Raw genomic sequence first — 14,273 nt, 5'->3', positions numbered from 1 at the left:
CCTTCATTCCTAATAAAAAGTAAAACCAAGATATCATAATGTGATGCATCCAGAACCAGAAGCAGAAACTTACAAGAGAGTATGACAGAAGCTGAAGATAGGGTCTTGAAGAGCCTTTCTGCCTCTCAAGCACTATCAAAGTGTAATGATAGTAGCATTTCCCCTTTTGGTTTTTCCGAAATAAGATATTTTAGGGCCAGTAACGTGGATGAATGCTAGACCGTACTTTACCATTGCATTAATTAGTGTGACAAGTACCTGGTGATAAGATAGGAACACATACTTCATCAATCTCACCTTACTTGATTGAAAATCCGAGTAAACGGACAAAGACTTGTGGTTGTGGATAAGTTTGAACTATTCCTCATATGACTTCTCGACAATTAAGAAAAAACACATGACATATTACTTATTTTCACTCGTCACCAATAAGAAGCCATTCAAGATGATCACGAACAATGACATCGTCGTCCCAAAAACTTATCGAACTTAATTTACAAAAAGAAAAATAACAATACTCCTAAGCAAGCTCACCATGCAAATTCTGCCCCAGGTGTATTTTAGATATATTAAAATATTAAAGATATTTTAAATTGCTACAGAGAGATATTTTAAATTAATTTTAATGTCACAAATTCACTTTATAAGTGCATGTCAGAACGTTCATGAACTATTTGGACGAGAAATTTAGTTGCCTAATATTTCCGTTTTAATGTATTTCGTGAGATCAAACCCTTTAACAAAAAAAATGTATTTCGTGAGATTTATATGAAACAAAAATTTAGTTGCTTAATAAGTACATATTTGTGAAAGTTCTTTAATCTATTGGTTTTATTTATTATTTCTATATTATGAAGTTTAAGTTTTGAATCCCAAAAAGGTAAATTATAAAATAAAAATGCTTACAAAAATTTTTCAACATTGTAAAAAAATACAGTTAGACATAAATTTTATAGGATGGCTTACCGTGATGTAATCAGCCCTGAATCCTAGTAAATCATATAGAATTATTGTTATAGATGCTTCTTGTTGACCCCCAAAAAAAATATGTAATGCTTCTTATAGTTTACAATAATATAATAACCAGCATAAAAAAATATATATACATTTATATAATGTTGTTATGTAGTCAATATTTTCTGTTAATTTTCAATTCCTGAAATTTATTTGAAAAATACATAAACTTGCGTGAAATATAATTTTTACTATTTCAAACACAAACTAGAGTTTGACCCACACACTTGTGCGGGTGTTATTTTCATTTTTGCATAGATGTCAAATATTAGTTGTACAATCTCATATTTTCTGTTTTGTCCTCCTCTTGTTAACTTCATAAATAAACTTTGATTTTTATTGATCAATGACATGTTAGAGTTTCTCCCTTTATGATATATATGCCTTTGTCTCTTAGTGAGACTACAATTTCTAAATTTACTTCCAAATTATTTTGTCATGTTTACATATTTAAACTACTCAGTTAATAATTTTTGTTTTAAGTAAAATATCATAAATATCAAAACCATAGAAGAAAGATGTATCATTGTTTCTAAATATTTTTTTCGTATTTGTCATGTCTCCACTTTCTTTCATCTCCAAATTTCATATGATTCAAAAATAAAGAGATTAAAAATAATTTTTGAAAATTGTTAATAATGACACATATGTTTATTAATTTGGTTGAATGAAAGGATTAGAGACACACTTCTAAATCTTTTGATAAACGTTTAACATTTTTAATTCGTATTCGAATCAATATTTTTGAAAACATATCATTTCAAACCGACTCATGGTATAAAAATCAGATAAAAAATACCCAAAATTAAAGTAAGTACTATTGACCAAAAAATCAATATCTTGAAAAATATATCCTACAACATATCTTTATCACAGATTTTTGCTTTTATGTTTTATATTTGTTTAGGAAATGAAAGATTCTAATATTTTATATTAGCTAAATATTGGATAATTTGGTGTAGCACATACGATTTTAAGGAAACAATATCTATTATGTATTTTATAATTTCATTTATTAAAATTATTTATTGTTAAGAGTAAAAATAAGAGTGACATTCACTTATAATTCTGCAGGAAAAATTATGGTTATTTCAAATTTGTACTCCTATTTTAATAGTTTAGATTTTTTGGGAAACAATATCTATTATGTATTTTATAATTTCATTTATTAAAATTATTTATTGTTAAGAGTAAAAAATAAGTGGCATTCACTTGTAATTATGTAGGAAAAATTATGGTTATTTCAAATTTGTACTCCTATAGATTCATAAATTAAGTCAACATTATCTGATTGCGTGTTTCAAGTAACAAATCAACATTATAGCAATTATGGCATCGTAATTAATTGTTTCCAAAGAATAAAGACTTAAGGCATGGAAGACAGATGTGGCCAGAGCTCGTGAGGCTCCTGAGTAAAGGCAAAAGTTCGACGGTTACAAGAATATAATTTTATTGACCGAAACACAAATTCTACAAGTATTAAAAGACATATCGCCACATGCAATTCTTCATCAAGATTCTCAAACTTTAAAGACAACTAAGCAAATGGAGATACTAGTTTCATCGTTGGCTATAGTTGCTGTATTGTGGTGGATATGGAGAACTGTGGAGTGGGTTTGGATTAAACCTAAGATGCTTGAGAGTTTTCTGAGAAGTCAAGGTCTTGTCGGAACTCGCTACACGCCCCTTGTCGGAGATATGAGAAGGAATTTTAGCATGTTGAACGAAGCAAGATCAAAACCTATGAAACCAACGGATGATCTCATTTCAATTGTCATGCCTTACTCCTTTCACATGCTCAACACTTACGGTATATATATGTATCTTGTTTCGGCTAATATAATTTGAATTATTTTTTAATAAGTAATAATATATTTACGTGGCTGCAACAGGAAAAACTTTTTTCACATGGTTAGGACCCGTACCATCCATCACAATAATGAATCCACAACTGATCAAAGAAGTGTATAACAAAGTTCATGATTTCCCAAAGACGCACACGTTTCCTTTAGTTGCGTTGATAGCTGATGGACTGGCTAATGCTGATGGACATAAGTGGGCTAAGCACCGGAAGATCATCAACCCGGCATTCCACTTTGAGAAGATCAAGGTTTCAGTTTTGACAAAAAAAAAAAAAAAAAAAAAAAAAAAAAAGATCAAGGTTTCAGATTATCTTTTATAATATTGTCAGAACTAACATTAAATTTTATTTAGGCTGATGAGATGATCATGTTCCATTTTGTGCCTTGATTATGATCTTTGTGTTTTGTGTATAGAATATGGTCCCTACGTTCCAAAAAAGTTGTAGTGAGGTTGTGTTCGAGTGGGAGAAGCTAGTTTCGGACAAATGGACCTCCTGTGAGGTTGACGTTTGGCCATGGATTGTGAATTTGACCGGGGATGTGATCTCTCGTACCGCTTTTGGTAGCAGTTACAAAGAAGGACAAAGGATATTTATACTACAAGGGGAACTAGCAAAGCTTATCATGCAAGCTCAAGGGAAGAATTACATCCCTGGATATCGGTAATAAACTTGACTTTGACTTGTCTTGGTCCAATACTTGCATGATTGGTCGCTTTCCATTACACTTGATTAGTAATTATTTATTTTCAACATGAAATTTCTAACACACTAGATTCATCTTGCAAATGTCACTTTTGGACAGAGTAGTTAGACTATGTATATATATTAACGAGTTTTTTTATTCAAAATCAAGAGGGTAATGATGGTCCATGGCTTGTATTATACTATTACTCGAGATTTGTCAATGTAGAACTGTGATTTTTTTCTTCTTTTATTCGGCAGGCATTTCCCAACAAGGAATAATAGAAGGATAAAGACAATAGTTAGAGAAATACAAGTTATACTAAAAGGGATCATTAGCAATAGAGAAAAGGCGAGAGACGCTGGAGAAGCACCAAGTGACGACTTGTTGGGTCTACTTCTTGAATCAAATTTAGCGCAAGCTACAGGCAATGGACTTACCACGGAAGAAATTTTGGAAGAGTGTAAGTTGTTTTACTTCGCAGGACAAGAGACCACTTCAGTACTTTTGGCTTGGACAATGGTTTTATTAAGCCAGCACCAAGATTGGCAGGCTCAGGCACGAGAGGAAGTGATTCAAGTTTTTGGTGATAGAGAACCGGATATCGAAGGCATTAACCAACTCAAAGTTGTAAGTATTAAACCAAAGCAAAATGCTATTTCAAGTTGATATTATTTCTTGTAACCTCATCAAAAAGTGCTACTAAAAAGTTTAGGAAGTGTTATAACATTAATGATGATTTTGTTGAATGTGTGTTATAGATGACGATGATTGTTTATGAGGTTCTTAGGCTATATCCTCCACTCATCCAGATGAACCGAGCGATCCACAAAGAGATCAAGCTAGGCGATCTGACATTACCAGCTCGCGTTCAAGTCAATATGCCTGTTCTGCTAATCCATCGCGACACTAAGCTTTGGGGAGATGATGCAGCGGAGTTCAAGCCAGAGAGGTTTAAAGATGGGATCTCAAAGGCAACAAAGAACCAGGTCTGTTTCTTGCCTTTTGGATGGGGACCGAGGATTTGCATCGGTCAGAACTTTGCTCTGTTGGAGGCAAAAATTGCGTTGGCTTTGATCCTAAGGAGATTCTCCTTCGAGTTATCTCCCTCTTATGTGCATGCGCCTTACACAGTTATAACAATTCATCCACATTTTGGTGCTCATCTTATACTAAATAAGCTATGAACTTGTGATGATATCAAATGAATTTGCTATACACAAGGGAAACAAGACTGCGTAGAAGAAATGAATCAAAGTCACATTCATAAAACCATGTTTCTAGAAATCTTCTTTGATAAACACTCCATCATTTTAGTGTACTTCAAAGTTTAAGCTATTTATGATTGGGACAGTGTACACTTAAAAGTTCTGATAGTATTATATAATACATATTTTATAAATATATATATATATATATATATATATACATATGTATCTATTTTAGATTCAACTTTATATCACATAATATCCAGTGATTTTTTTCTGTTGGAAAACCTAGTAAATTTAATTTATTTTATTGGCTGATCGATATACATAATAAATTAATTTACATTCACCTAATGGAAAGGCAAATAAAAATGAAATTTACTTTAAAATAGTTAATTTCGATGCAGTAGTTCACGTTTTCCATTATGTTTATTGAAAGAAAAACATTAGCACTCCATCCACTCTTTTGTTTGTTTATGATTCATATTTTTTCTATCTATACATATCAAACACTTACAATAGATAGTGAATTAGTGGAGACGTCGTAATCAGTATAATTTCATTAACAAAATAAGAATATACAGTGGCATTAAAATGTAAGCAAAGAAAAAACAAAAGATTTCAACGTTTTGGTAGAAATGAATGAACGCATGAATGATTGAGAAAGAAACGTACAATAATTGACGTCCATGCCTTTCCCGCCCCCACAAGACAATAATGGCCCGTGCCGTTTGTGGCTCTATCTATAGACTTTTCACACAAATAGGAACTTGCTTCTTTCGTCTACGTCGCACGTGACTGTGAAGCTCTCCAACTAAAGCAACGTTGATATCTTCACCGACACTCTCAATCATTAAAAGTCTCCATCTCTCTATCTCCTTTCTTCTCTCGGAGAGAACAAAAATGGAGATATCAGCTGCGTTAGTAACAGTTTCAGTAGCTATAGTTGTTGTTTCGTGGTGGACGTGGAGAACTTTAAACTGGGTTTGGTTTAAACCAAAGAAGCTTGAGAGTTACCTGAGAAGCCAAGGTCTTTCCGGTAGTCCTTACACGCCACTCATCGGCGACTTGAAGAGGACTTTTAGCATGGCGATGGAGGCAAGATCCAAACCCATCAAACTAACTGATGATGTCTCAACACGTGTCGTGCCTTTTCCATTCGAAATGCTCAAGACTCACGGTATGTTAAAATGTTTTCTTGGTATCCTGATCAAGAAAACATCTCAACTTGTTTTCAACTTAGTTATCTTGTTGAAACAGGAAGGACTTATTTTACATGGCTTGGAACTATACCAACCATAACTATAATGGATCCTGAGCTAATCAAGGAAGTGTTCAACAAAGTTTATGATTTCCAAAAGCCACACACGTTCCCTTTAGGTAACGTGATAGCCAAGGGACTTGCTAATTATGATGGTGAAAAATGGGCTAAACACAGAAAAATCATCAACCCGGCTTTCCATCTTGAGAAGATCAAGGTTTAAGCTTCTTGTTTTATAAACTTTATTTATTTATGTATGTATGTTGTGTTGATGCCTTATGTTTATATGTGTAGAACATGGTACCTGCGTTCCACCAAAGCTGCAGTGAGGTTGTTGGCAAATGGGACAAGATAGTCTCGGAGAAAGGGTCATCATGTGAGGTGGACGTGTGGCCAGGGCTTGTGAGTATGACTGCAGATGTGATCTCTCGTACTGCTTTTGGCAGCAGCTACAAAGAAGGACAGAGGATATTCGAGCTCCAAGCTGAACTAGCTCAGCTCATCATACTAGCTGTTCTGAAAGCTTTCGTCCCTGGATATCTGTAATGAAACAAACCTCAACTTGTCTGCTTCTATTACATTGAAGATGGCAGTCATGTTTTGTCAAGTTCTCTGTGTTTTTTGTGTGTGTGTAGTTATCTCCCAACAAAGGGTAATAGAAGGATCAAAGCAGCAGCTAGAGAGATCCAAGTTATACTGAGAGGGATAGTTAACAAAAGGTTAAGAGCGAGAGAAGCTGGTGAAGCACCAAGCGATGACTTGCTTGGTATACTTCTTGAATCTAATTTGGGGCAAGCTAAAGGAAATGAGATGAGCACTGAGGATGTGATGGAAGAGTGCAAGTTGTTCTATTTCGCCGGGCAAGAGACAACTTCAGTACTTCTTGTCTGGACAATGGTTCTGCTAAGCCAACACCAAGACTGGCAAGCTCGTGCAAGAGATGAAGTGAAGCAAGTTTTTGGTGATAAAGAACCTGATACAGAAGGCCTGAACCAGCTCAAAGTTGTAAGTAGAACCAAATCAAAAACCGTTAGCTGATTTAACTTTTTAATTTTAGTACTACTCTTGCTGCAGTTAAGCATGTTTGGACGAGAGTAGTAGTAGGATAAGCGACTCCAGTAATTTTTGTTGATTAATTTGACGCTTCGCAGATGACAATGATACTATATGAGGTCCTTAGGCTATACCCTCCAGTAGCTCAGCTGACCAGGGCCATTCACAAAGAGATGAAGCTAGGTGACTTGACACTACCAGGCGGTGCTCAGATCAGTCTACCTATTCTTCTAGTCCATCGTGACACACAGCTATGGGGGGAAGACGCCGCGGAGTTTAAGCCAGAGAGGTTCAAAGACGGTGTCTCAAAGGCAACAAACGGCAAAGTGTCTTTCTTTCCCTTTGCGTGGGGACCAAGGATCTGTATTGGTCAGAGTTTTGCTCTGTTGGAGACAAAGATGGCTCTGGCTTTGATTCTAAAGAGATTCTCCTTTGAGCTATCTCCTTCCTATGTTCATGCGCCTTACACTGTCATCACGCTTCACCCACAGTTCGGTGCTCCTCTGATCCTGCGCAAGCTATAATTCTGTGTGATGTAGTCCAATGAACTTATCATTAACTGAAGAAGCGGGTCCAGGTCATAACACAACTCATTATGGTGTTATGTATTTAAGTCAGAACACAGTGTCCCATATAGAGATTCTCTGTTGTGAAAATAAGACCCAATATGAGAGAATAAACGTGCAAAACACACGTTAGCTTTGGTCCTAATCAAAGCTTCTAGATATAAAACACAAGAACTTATTCTCGCTTGTAGTAAAACTAGAACTCTAACTCAAAAGTTTCTGCATTGAGTGCACTCCATAGGTTTCCATCCCATTTTTTGCTACGCTAATATCAACTGAAAAAACATTTAAGATTTGAACCAGAGAAAGATTCTAACATTTTTATTATTTATTTCTTGAGAAAACAAAAATATTTAATCGTTATGTTTCAAAGAACAAAAACAAAACAGTAATTTAAATGGATGAGATTATTAACAAAGAAACGTCAAAAAAGTTGACGACGTTCGCACCTTACCTGCCACTTAAGTTATGAAAAATACACTTGTCACCTGTTACCCAAATCCAAATGTGTATGTACTTCTTGGAGCTTCGTGGCATGTGACTTTTGAGGCTCCAAGTAGGCCTGGACATTCGGGGTCCCAATCGGGTTTCGGTTTTATCCAATCGGGTTTCGGTTTTTCGGGTTTATCAAAATCAACCCCATTCGGATTATATGAAAATTCGGTTCGGGATCGGTTCGGGTTCTATCGGGTTCGGGTCGGGGTTAGTAAATCTTCCAAGAACCGGTACAACCCAATATACTTTTGGGTTCAGGTCCCAATCGGTTTTTTGGTTCAAAAGTACCTGATTTTTACCTATTTTATAACTAAAACATGAGTAAAATCGGTTCTTCAGTTTTAAAATACCTGATTTGTACCTATTTTGTAACCAAAACTTAAGTAAAATCGATTCAAAAATAAGGAACATCAACAGTGATCATTCAAAATCAAACGAAAAGTAAACATATTTACTGATAAAAAGAAAACCAAATAAATAAAAACATAAAACGAAAACCAAGTTCTCATGAAATTCATGAGAAACATTGTTTAACGAAAACAAAATCAAAATCTAAATACTTCAAGATTCAACGACCATTTTTAACCATCAACCTTCATGTAATAGAACCACCAATCTTCATGTAATAGATAAGTATTTTAGATGTTCAATATTTTTTAGTGTATTTTGGATACATATTTGGAATTGAGATCATGTTTGGTACAAGATCTTTTTGAGGTTTTGAATGTTTCGGGTTCTATCGGATATCCATTTAAATTCGGGTTCGGTTCGGATAATACCCATAACCCGAAATACCACAAAACAAGATCCATTCGGTATTTACGCCGGGTTTGGATCGGTTCGGATTCATTTTTATCGGATCGGATTCGGTTCGGGTTTTCGGATTCGGTTTATTTGCCCAGCCCTAGCTCCAAGTACAGTCAAAAGATCATTGGCCAAACAAAACAACTGGCTGAGATACACAGGATATATATACTATTTAACATTTATTACCAAAAATAAAGTTTTTAAGACATCAGGGTGATGTCATCACCACAGCAATATCTTCTCCGATATTCTAAATCTTTAAAATCCCAAGAATGTTAGCAAATTACCCATCTCTCTAACCTACGTCTCTCTTGTCTCTGTGAGAGCAAATGGAGATTTCAATTGCATCAGCAACACTTTCAATAGCTATAGCTGTTGTGTCCTGGTGGGTATGGAGAACTCTAAACTGGGTTTGGTTTAAACCAAAGATGCTTGAGAGTTACCTGAGAAGACAAGGTCTTTCCGGTAGTCCTTACACTCCTCTCGTCGGCGACTTGAAGAGGAACTTTAGCTTGCTGAAAAATGCAAGATCCAAACCCATCAAACTGACGGATGATATCACACCACGTCTCGTGCCTTATCCCTTGAAAATGCTCAAAACTCATGGTATATATATATATATATGTTTCCTGGTTATCTCATACTTCTTGATTCCTCTTTGTCTAGAAAACGTTTTCAATCTTTATGTGGTTGGCATGGAACAGGAAGAACTTACTTTACATGGCTTGGACCTATACCAACCATCACCATAGTGGACCCTGAGCAAATCAAGGAAGTGTTCAACAAAGTTTATGATTTCCCGAAGACACATACCTTCCCTTTGGCCAGGTTGATAGGCACTGGACTTGCTAGCTACGATGGTGATAAATGGGCGAAACACCGAAGAATCATTAACCCGGCTTTCCACCTTGAGAAGATCAAGGTATTAGTATTAGCTCCATGAAGAGTTTTGATTGGTTTGTGTATCATTTGTGTTAGGTATCATAAGTTATATTTTCTAATAGTTACATGGAAAAATATTCTAGGCGATTTTGTAATCTCCGAGATCTCCTAACAATTAGGCTGACACAATTTTGTGACACTTGTGCTTATATGTATAGAACATGGTACCTGCTTTCCACCAGAGCTGCAGCGAGGTTGTTGGCGAATGGGACAAGTTGGTCTCGGACAAAGGGCTGTCCTGTGAAGTGGATGTTTGGCCAGGGCTTGTGAGTATGACTGCTGATGTGATCTCTCGTACTGCTTTTGGTAGCAGCTATAAAGAAGGGCAGAGGATATTTGAGCTCCAAGCTGAACTAGCTCAGCTCATCATACAAGCTTTTAGAAAGCACATCATTCCTGGATATAGGTAATTAATATGTTATTACAAGGACTTTAGAACTTGACTCTTGATCTATGTTGTCATAATCTCTCAGGTATCTTCCAACGAAGGAAAATAGAATGATGAAGGCAAAAGCCAGAGAAGTCCAAGCTATACTGAGAGGGATAGTTAACAAGAGGTTAAGGGCTAGAGAGGCTGGTGAAGCACCAAGCGATGACTTGCTTGGTATACTTCTTGAATCTAATTTGGGACAAGTTAAAGGAAATGGGATGAGCAATGAGGATGTGATAGAGGAATGCAAGCTGTTCTATTTCGCCGGGCAAGAGACAACTTCAGTACTTCTGGTTTGGACAATGGTTCTGCTAAGCCAACACCAAGATTGGCAAGCTAAGGCAAGAGAAGAAGTGAAACAAGTCTTTGGCGATAAAGTACCTGATATAGATGGTCTTAACCAGCTCAAAGTTGTAAGTATAAACCTTTCGTGTGACTCAAGTACTCTTTGTTTTTTTTTGGCTGAATGATTTGATGATCCCTTGTAGATGACGATGATCTTGTATGAGGTTCTTAGGCTATATCCTCCAGTGACACAGGTGTCACGAGCCATTCACAAAGAGATGAAGCTAGGAGACCTGACATTACCAGGCGGCGTTCAGATCAGTCTACCTATCCTGCTAGTTCAACATGACACCGAGCTGTGGGGGAACGATGCTGCGGAGTTCAAGCCTGAAAGGTTCAAAGAAGGTCTCTCAAAGGCAACGAAGAGCCAAGTCTCCTTCTTTCCCTTTGCATGGGGACCGAGGATCTGCATTGGACAGAACTTTGCCTTATTGGAGGCAAAGATGGCAATGGCATTGATTCTGCAGAGATTTTCCTTCGAGTTATCTCCTTCTTACGTTCATGCTCCTTACACAGTCATCACAATTCACCCACAGTTTGGTGCTCATCTTATCCTGCACAAGCTCTAGTCCTAATCCTATAAAAAAGAAACTTGTAATACACAGATGAAACTGAGTCCAGATCATAATACAATACTCGAATAAAATCTTGTTTTATGTATTTAAGACAGATGTACATATTAAAGCCATCTAAGACATTACCACCTCCAGTTATTATTATTTAAAAGACCAATGACGTTTTGAAAATTATATGCGTCTGCTTCTCTATGCCTCTTACATAGTTACATACATAGTAGAGATCTCTGTTTTACATTTAATAACTATTTTTCTCGTGACGTGGACAACTCTGAAGTGGTAATGGCTAAAACCTAAGATGTTGGAGTGTTACTTGAAAGAACATAATCTACCAGGAACTCCTTACACGTCTCTTTTTGGAGATTTGAGGAGTTTCATAGTTTTAAAGAAGGCAAGAACCAAACCCATCAGCTTAACGGATCATATTATCCCACGTCTCATGCCTGTAACCTTAAAAACATGCCCCAAACTCACAGTATCTAGCAGGATATGTGACATTAGAAAAACCAATTAGTGGACAAAGTCCTTAACGTTTCATATAATATAAATTAATAATAGTCCATAGGTTTTTAAGAGAAAAAAATACGTCATTGCATAGACAATGGCAATCACTTTTAGACTTTAGTGGACTAATGTTTCTTCCTTTTGATGGAGTGACAAAGAAATGTGAAAAGGTCGACGTCAAGTCATGCCTCTTTTCAACTACGCAAGTCTAAATTTGCTTCTTAATTGTTGCCTCGCCCTCGTGGCATATGACTCTGAGGCTCCAAATAATGCAAAAGATAAACGGTCACAACAGAATCATTATCGGAGACGCAAAATAATATCTTGTCTATGACATAAGTGGTGATGTCATCACCACATCCATATATATTTAGATCCCAAGAATATCAGCAGATTATCCATATCTCTCATTCTCTTTCCTAGGAAATAAAAATGGAAACATCAGCTGCGTCCGTTACAGTTTCAGTAGCTATAGTTGCTGTGCTGTGGTGGGTATGGAGAACTCTAAACTGGGTTTGGTTTAAACCAAAGATGCTTGAAAGTTACCTGAGAAGACAAGGCCTTTCCGGTAGTCCTTACACGCCACTCGTTGGTGATGTGAGAAGGGATTATACCATGTCAATGGAGGCAAGGTCCAAACCCATCAAAACAACGGATGATATCATCCCACGTGTTGTGCCTTTCCCCTCGCACATGCTAAAGACTTACGGTATGTTTGTTTCTTGATTCCTATACTAGACAAAAAGGTTACTAAGTATTGTATCTCTCTATGTGGCTGGAACAGGAAGGACTTTCTTTACATGGCGTGGACCTATACCAACCATCACCATTACGGATCCTGAGCAAATCAAAGAAGTGTTCAATAAAATTTATGATTTCCAGAAGCCTCATTCATTCCCTTTGGGAAGATTGATAGCCACTGGGCTGTTTAGTTATGATGGTGATAAATGGGCTAAACACCGTAGAATCATCAACCCTGCCTTCCACCTTGAGAAGATCAAGGTCTAGGCTCCTTATTTCATAGTCCTGAATTTTACTTTACCGTTCTTTATGTATGTATGTATATTCTAATATGTACCTTGTGTGTTCTCTGTATAGAATATGGTACCTGCGTTCCACCAGAGCTGCAGCGAGGTTGTTGGCAAATGGGACAAGTTAGTCTCGGACAAAGGATCATCATGTGAGGTGGACGTGTGGCTAGGACTTGTGAGTATGACTGCTGATGTGATCTCTCGTACTGCTTTTGGAAGCAGCTACAAAGAAGGGCAGAGGATATTTGAGCTCCAAGCTGAACTAGCACTGCTCCTTACACAAGCTTTTAGGAGAATTTTCATCCCTGGATACAGGTAATAAAACCTACTTTAACCATGGTCTGACCATGTAACCACTTGCTCTATTAGGAGACATAAACCATGTTGTTGTTCTTTTGTGTAGATACTACCCAACGAAGGGTAATAGAAGGATGAAAGCAGCAGCCAGAGAAGTCCAAGATATACTGAGAGGGATAGTCAACAAAAGGTTAAGGGCGAGAGAATCTGGTGAAGCACCAAGCGAAGACTTGCTAGGTACACTTCTTGAATCAAATTTAGGACAAACTAAAGGAACTGGAATGAGCATTGCGGATGTGATAGAGGAGTGCAAGTTGTTCTACTTTGCCGGACAAGAGACAACTTCAGTACTTCTTGTCTGGACAATGGTTATGCTAAGCCAACACCAAGACTGGCAGGCTAAGGCACGAGAAGAAGTGAAGCAAGTTTTTGGTGATAAAGAACCTGATACAGAAGGTCTTAACCATCTCAAAATTGTAAGTAATACCAAATCAAAAACCTTCATGTGACTTTATGTTTTGTTGAATATTTTTAATCCATTACAGATGACGACGATACTATATGAGGTCCTTAGGCTATACCCTCCAGTTGTCCAGCTGACAAGAGCCATTCACAAAGAGATGAAGCTCGGTGACCTGACGCTGCCAGGTGGCACTCACATCAGTCTACCTGTTATGCTAGTCCAACGAGATACGAACCTGTGGGGAAACGATGCAGGGGAGTTCAAGCCTGATAGATTCAAAGATGGTGTCTCAAAGGCAACAAAGAGCCAAGTCTCATTCATTCCCTTTGCGTGGGGACCGAGGATCTGCATAGGACAGAACTTTGCAATGTTGGAGGCAAAGATGGCAATGGCATTGATACTACAGAGATTCTCATTTGAGCTTTCACCTTCTTATGTTCATGCTCCTTACAATGTCTTCACCCTTCACCCACAGTTTGGTGCTCATCTTATCCTGCACAAGCTATAAATTTCATAAACACAAAGAATAAAAACACTGGATGTGTCCCCAGTATTTAAATTTTACTTTTTTAAAGCATATCATATCCAGACCAGAGCAGTAGATGTAGATGTAGAACTCAAACTACTTACCAGAGATCTTTCCTGGCTGTCAAATAACGTTACATTCCATTTTGTTCTACTATCATAACTTGATGAGACTCAGGACTGGTTCAAGAATTGTAAAGTCCCTTTGGAA

General features: G+C 36.9%; 4 protein-coding genes across 5 annotated transcripts; all 4 read left to right on the top strand.

Annotated features, from left to right (window-relative positions):
- Positions 1–358: 358 nt before the first annotated feature.
- LOC103870006 (cytochrome P450 72A15) lies at positions 359–4,881 on the top strand. The gene is given in 6 exon segments (XM_009148088.3): positions 359–2,452; positions 2,455–2,824; positions 2,907–3,124; positions 3,291–3,538; positions 3,821–4,190; positions 4,322–4,881. Coding segments are annotated over 6 exon segments (1,686 nt in total). The 5' UTR covers positions 359–2,398; the 3' UTR covers positions 4,748–4,881.
- A 640-nt stretch (positions 4,882–5,521) lies between these two features.
- On the top strand, positions 5,522–7,888 carry LOC103870005 (cytochrome P450 72A15). Of its 2 annotated transcripts, none has more exons than XM_018659135.2 (5): positions 5,522–5,948; positions 6,029–6,246; positions 6,324–6,571; positions 6,665–7,034; positions 7,104–7,326. In XM_018659135.2, exons 1-5 carry the CDS (start codon positions 5,672–5,674, stop codon positions 7,125–7,127), a joined length of 1,137 nt encoding a protein of 378 aa, XP_018514651.1. In that variant the 5' UTR covers positions 5,522–5,671; the 3' UTR covers positions 7,128–7,326. The 2 variants fall into 2 exon arrangements, with proteins under 2 accessions (XP_018514651.1, XP_009146335.1); XM_009148087.3 differs by having other exon boundaries at positions 5,539–5,948; positions 7,181–7,888.
- Positions 7,889–9,190: 1,302 nt separating this feature from the next.
- On the top strand, positions 9,191–11,399 carry LOC103870003 (cytochrome P450 72A15). The gene is made up of 5 exons (XM_009148086.3): positions 9,191–9,556; positions 9,655–9,872; positions 10,051–10,298; positions 10,366–10,735; positions 10,811–11,399. The coding sequence occupies exons 1-5, from the start codon at positions 9,280–9,282 to the stop codon at positions 11,234–11,236; spliced, it is 1,539 nt and encodes a 512-aa protein (XP_009146334.1). The 5' UTR covers positions 9,191–9,279; the 3' UTR covers positions 11,237–11,399.
- A 736-nt stretch (positions 11,400–12,135) lies between these two features.
- Positions 12,136–14,216, top strand: LOC103870002 (cytochrome P450 72A13). Its single transcript, XM_009148085.3, has 5 exons — positions 12,136–12,455; positions 12,531–12,748; positions 12,845–13,092; positions 13,181–13,550; positions 13,620–14,216. The coding sequence occupies exons 1-5, from the start codon at positions 12,179–12,181 to the stop codon at positions 14,043–14,045; spliced, it is 1,539 nt and encodes a 512-aa protein (XP_009146333.1). The 5' UTR covers positions 12,136–12,178; the 3' UTR covers positions 14,046–14,216.
- Positions 14,217–14,273: the final 57 nt, after the last annotated feature.

The sequence above is a fragment of the Brassica rapa genome, chromosome A05 (assembly GCF_000309985.2).
Source record: "Brassica rapa cultivar Chiifu-401-42 chromosome A05, CAAS_Brap_v3.01, whole genome shotgun sequence".
NCBI classification, from domain to species: Eukaryota; Viridiplantae; Streptophyta; class Magnoliopsida; order Brassicales; family Brassicaceae; genus Brassica; species Brassica rapa.
This window is presented reverse-complemented; position numbering and strand designations above follow the sequence as displayed.

Coding starts and splice junctions, on each gene's coding strand:
- LOC103870005 (XM_009148087.3), top strand. CDS start 5,672: ATGGAGATATCAGCTGCGTTAGTAACAGTTTCAGTAGCTATAGTTGTT. Junction 6,247..6,323: donor TCCATCTTGAGAAGATCAAG/GTTTAAGCTTCT, acceptor TTATATGTGTAG/AACATGGTACCTGCGTTCCA. Junction 7,035..7,180: donor GCCTGAACCAGCTCAAAGTT/GTAAGTAGAACC, acceptor GACGCTTCGCAG/ATGACAATGATACTATATGA.
- LOC103870003 (XM_009148086.3), top strand. CDS start 9,280: ATGGAGATTTCAATTGCATCAGCAACACTTTCAATAGCTATAGCTGTT. Junction 9,557..9,654: donor GAAAATGCTCAAAACTCATG/GTATATATATAT, acceptor GGCATGGAACAG/GAAGAACTTACTTTACATGG. Junction 10,736..10,810: donor GTCTTAACCAGCTCAAAGTT/GTAAGTATAAAC, acceptor GATCCCTTGTAG/ATGACGATGATCTTGTATGA.
- LOC103870002 (XM_009148085.3), top strand. CDS start 12,179: ATGGAAACATCAGCTGCGTCCGTTACAGTTTCAGTAGCTATAGTTGCT. Junction 12,749..12,844: donor TCCACCTTGAGAAGATCAAG/GTCTAGGCTCCT, acceptor TTCTCTGTATAG/AATATGGTACCTGCGTTCCA. Junction 13,551..13,619: donor GTCTTAACCATCTCAAAATT/GTAAGTAATACC, acceptor AATCCATTACAG/ATGACGACGATACTATATGA.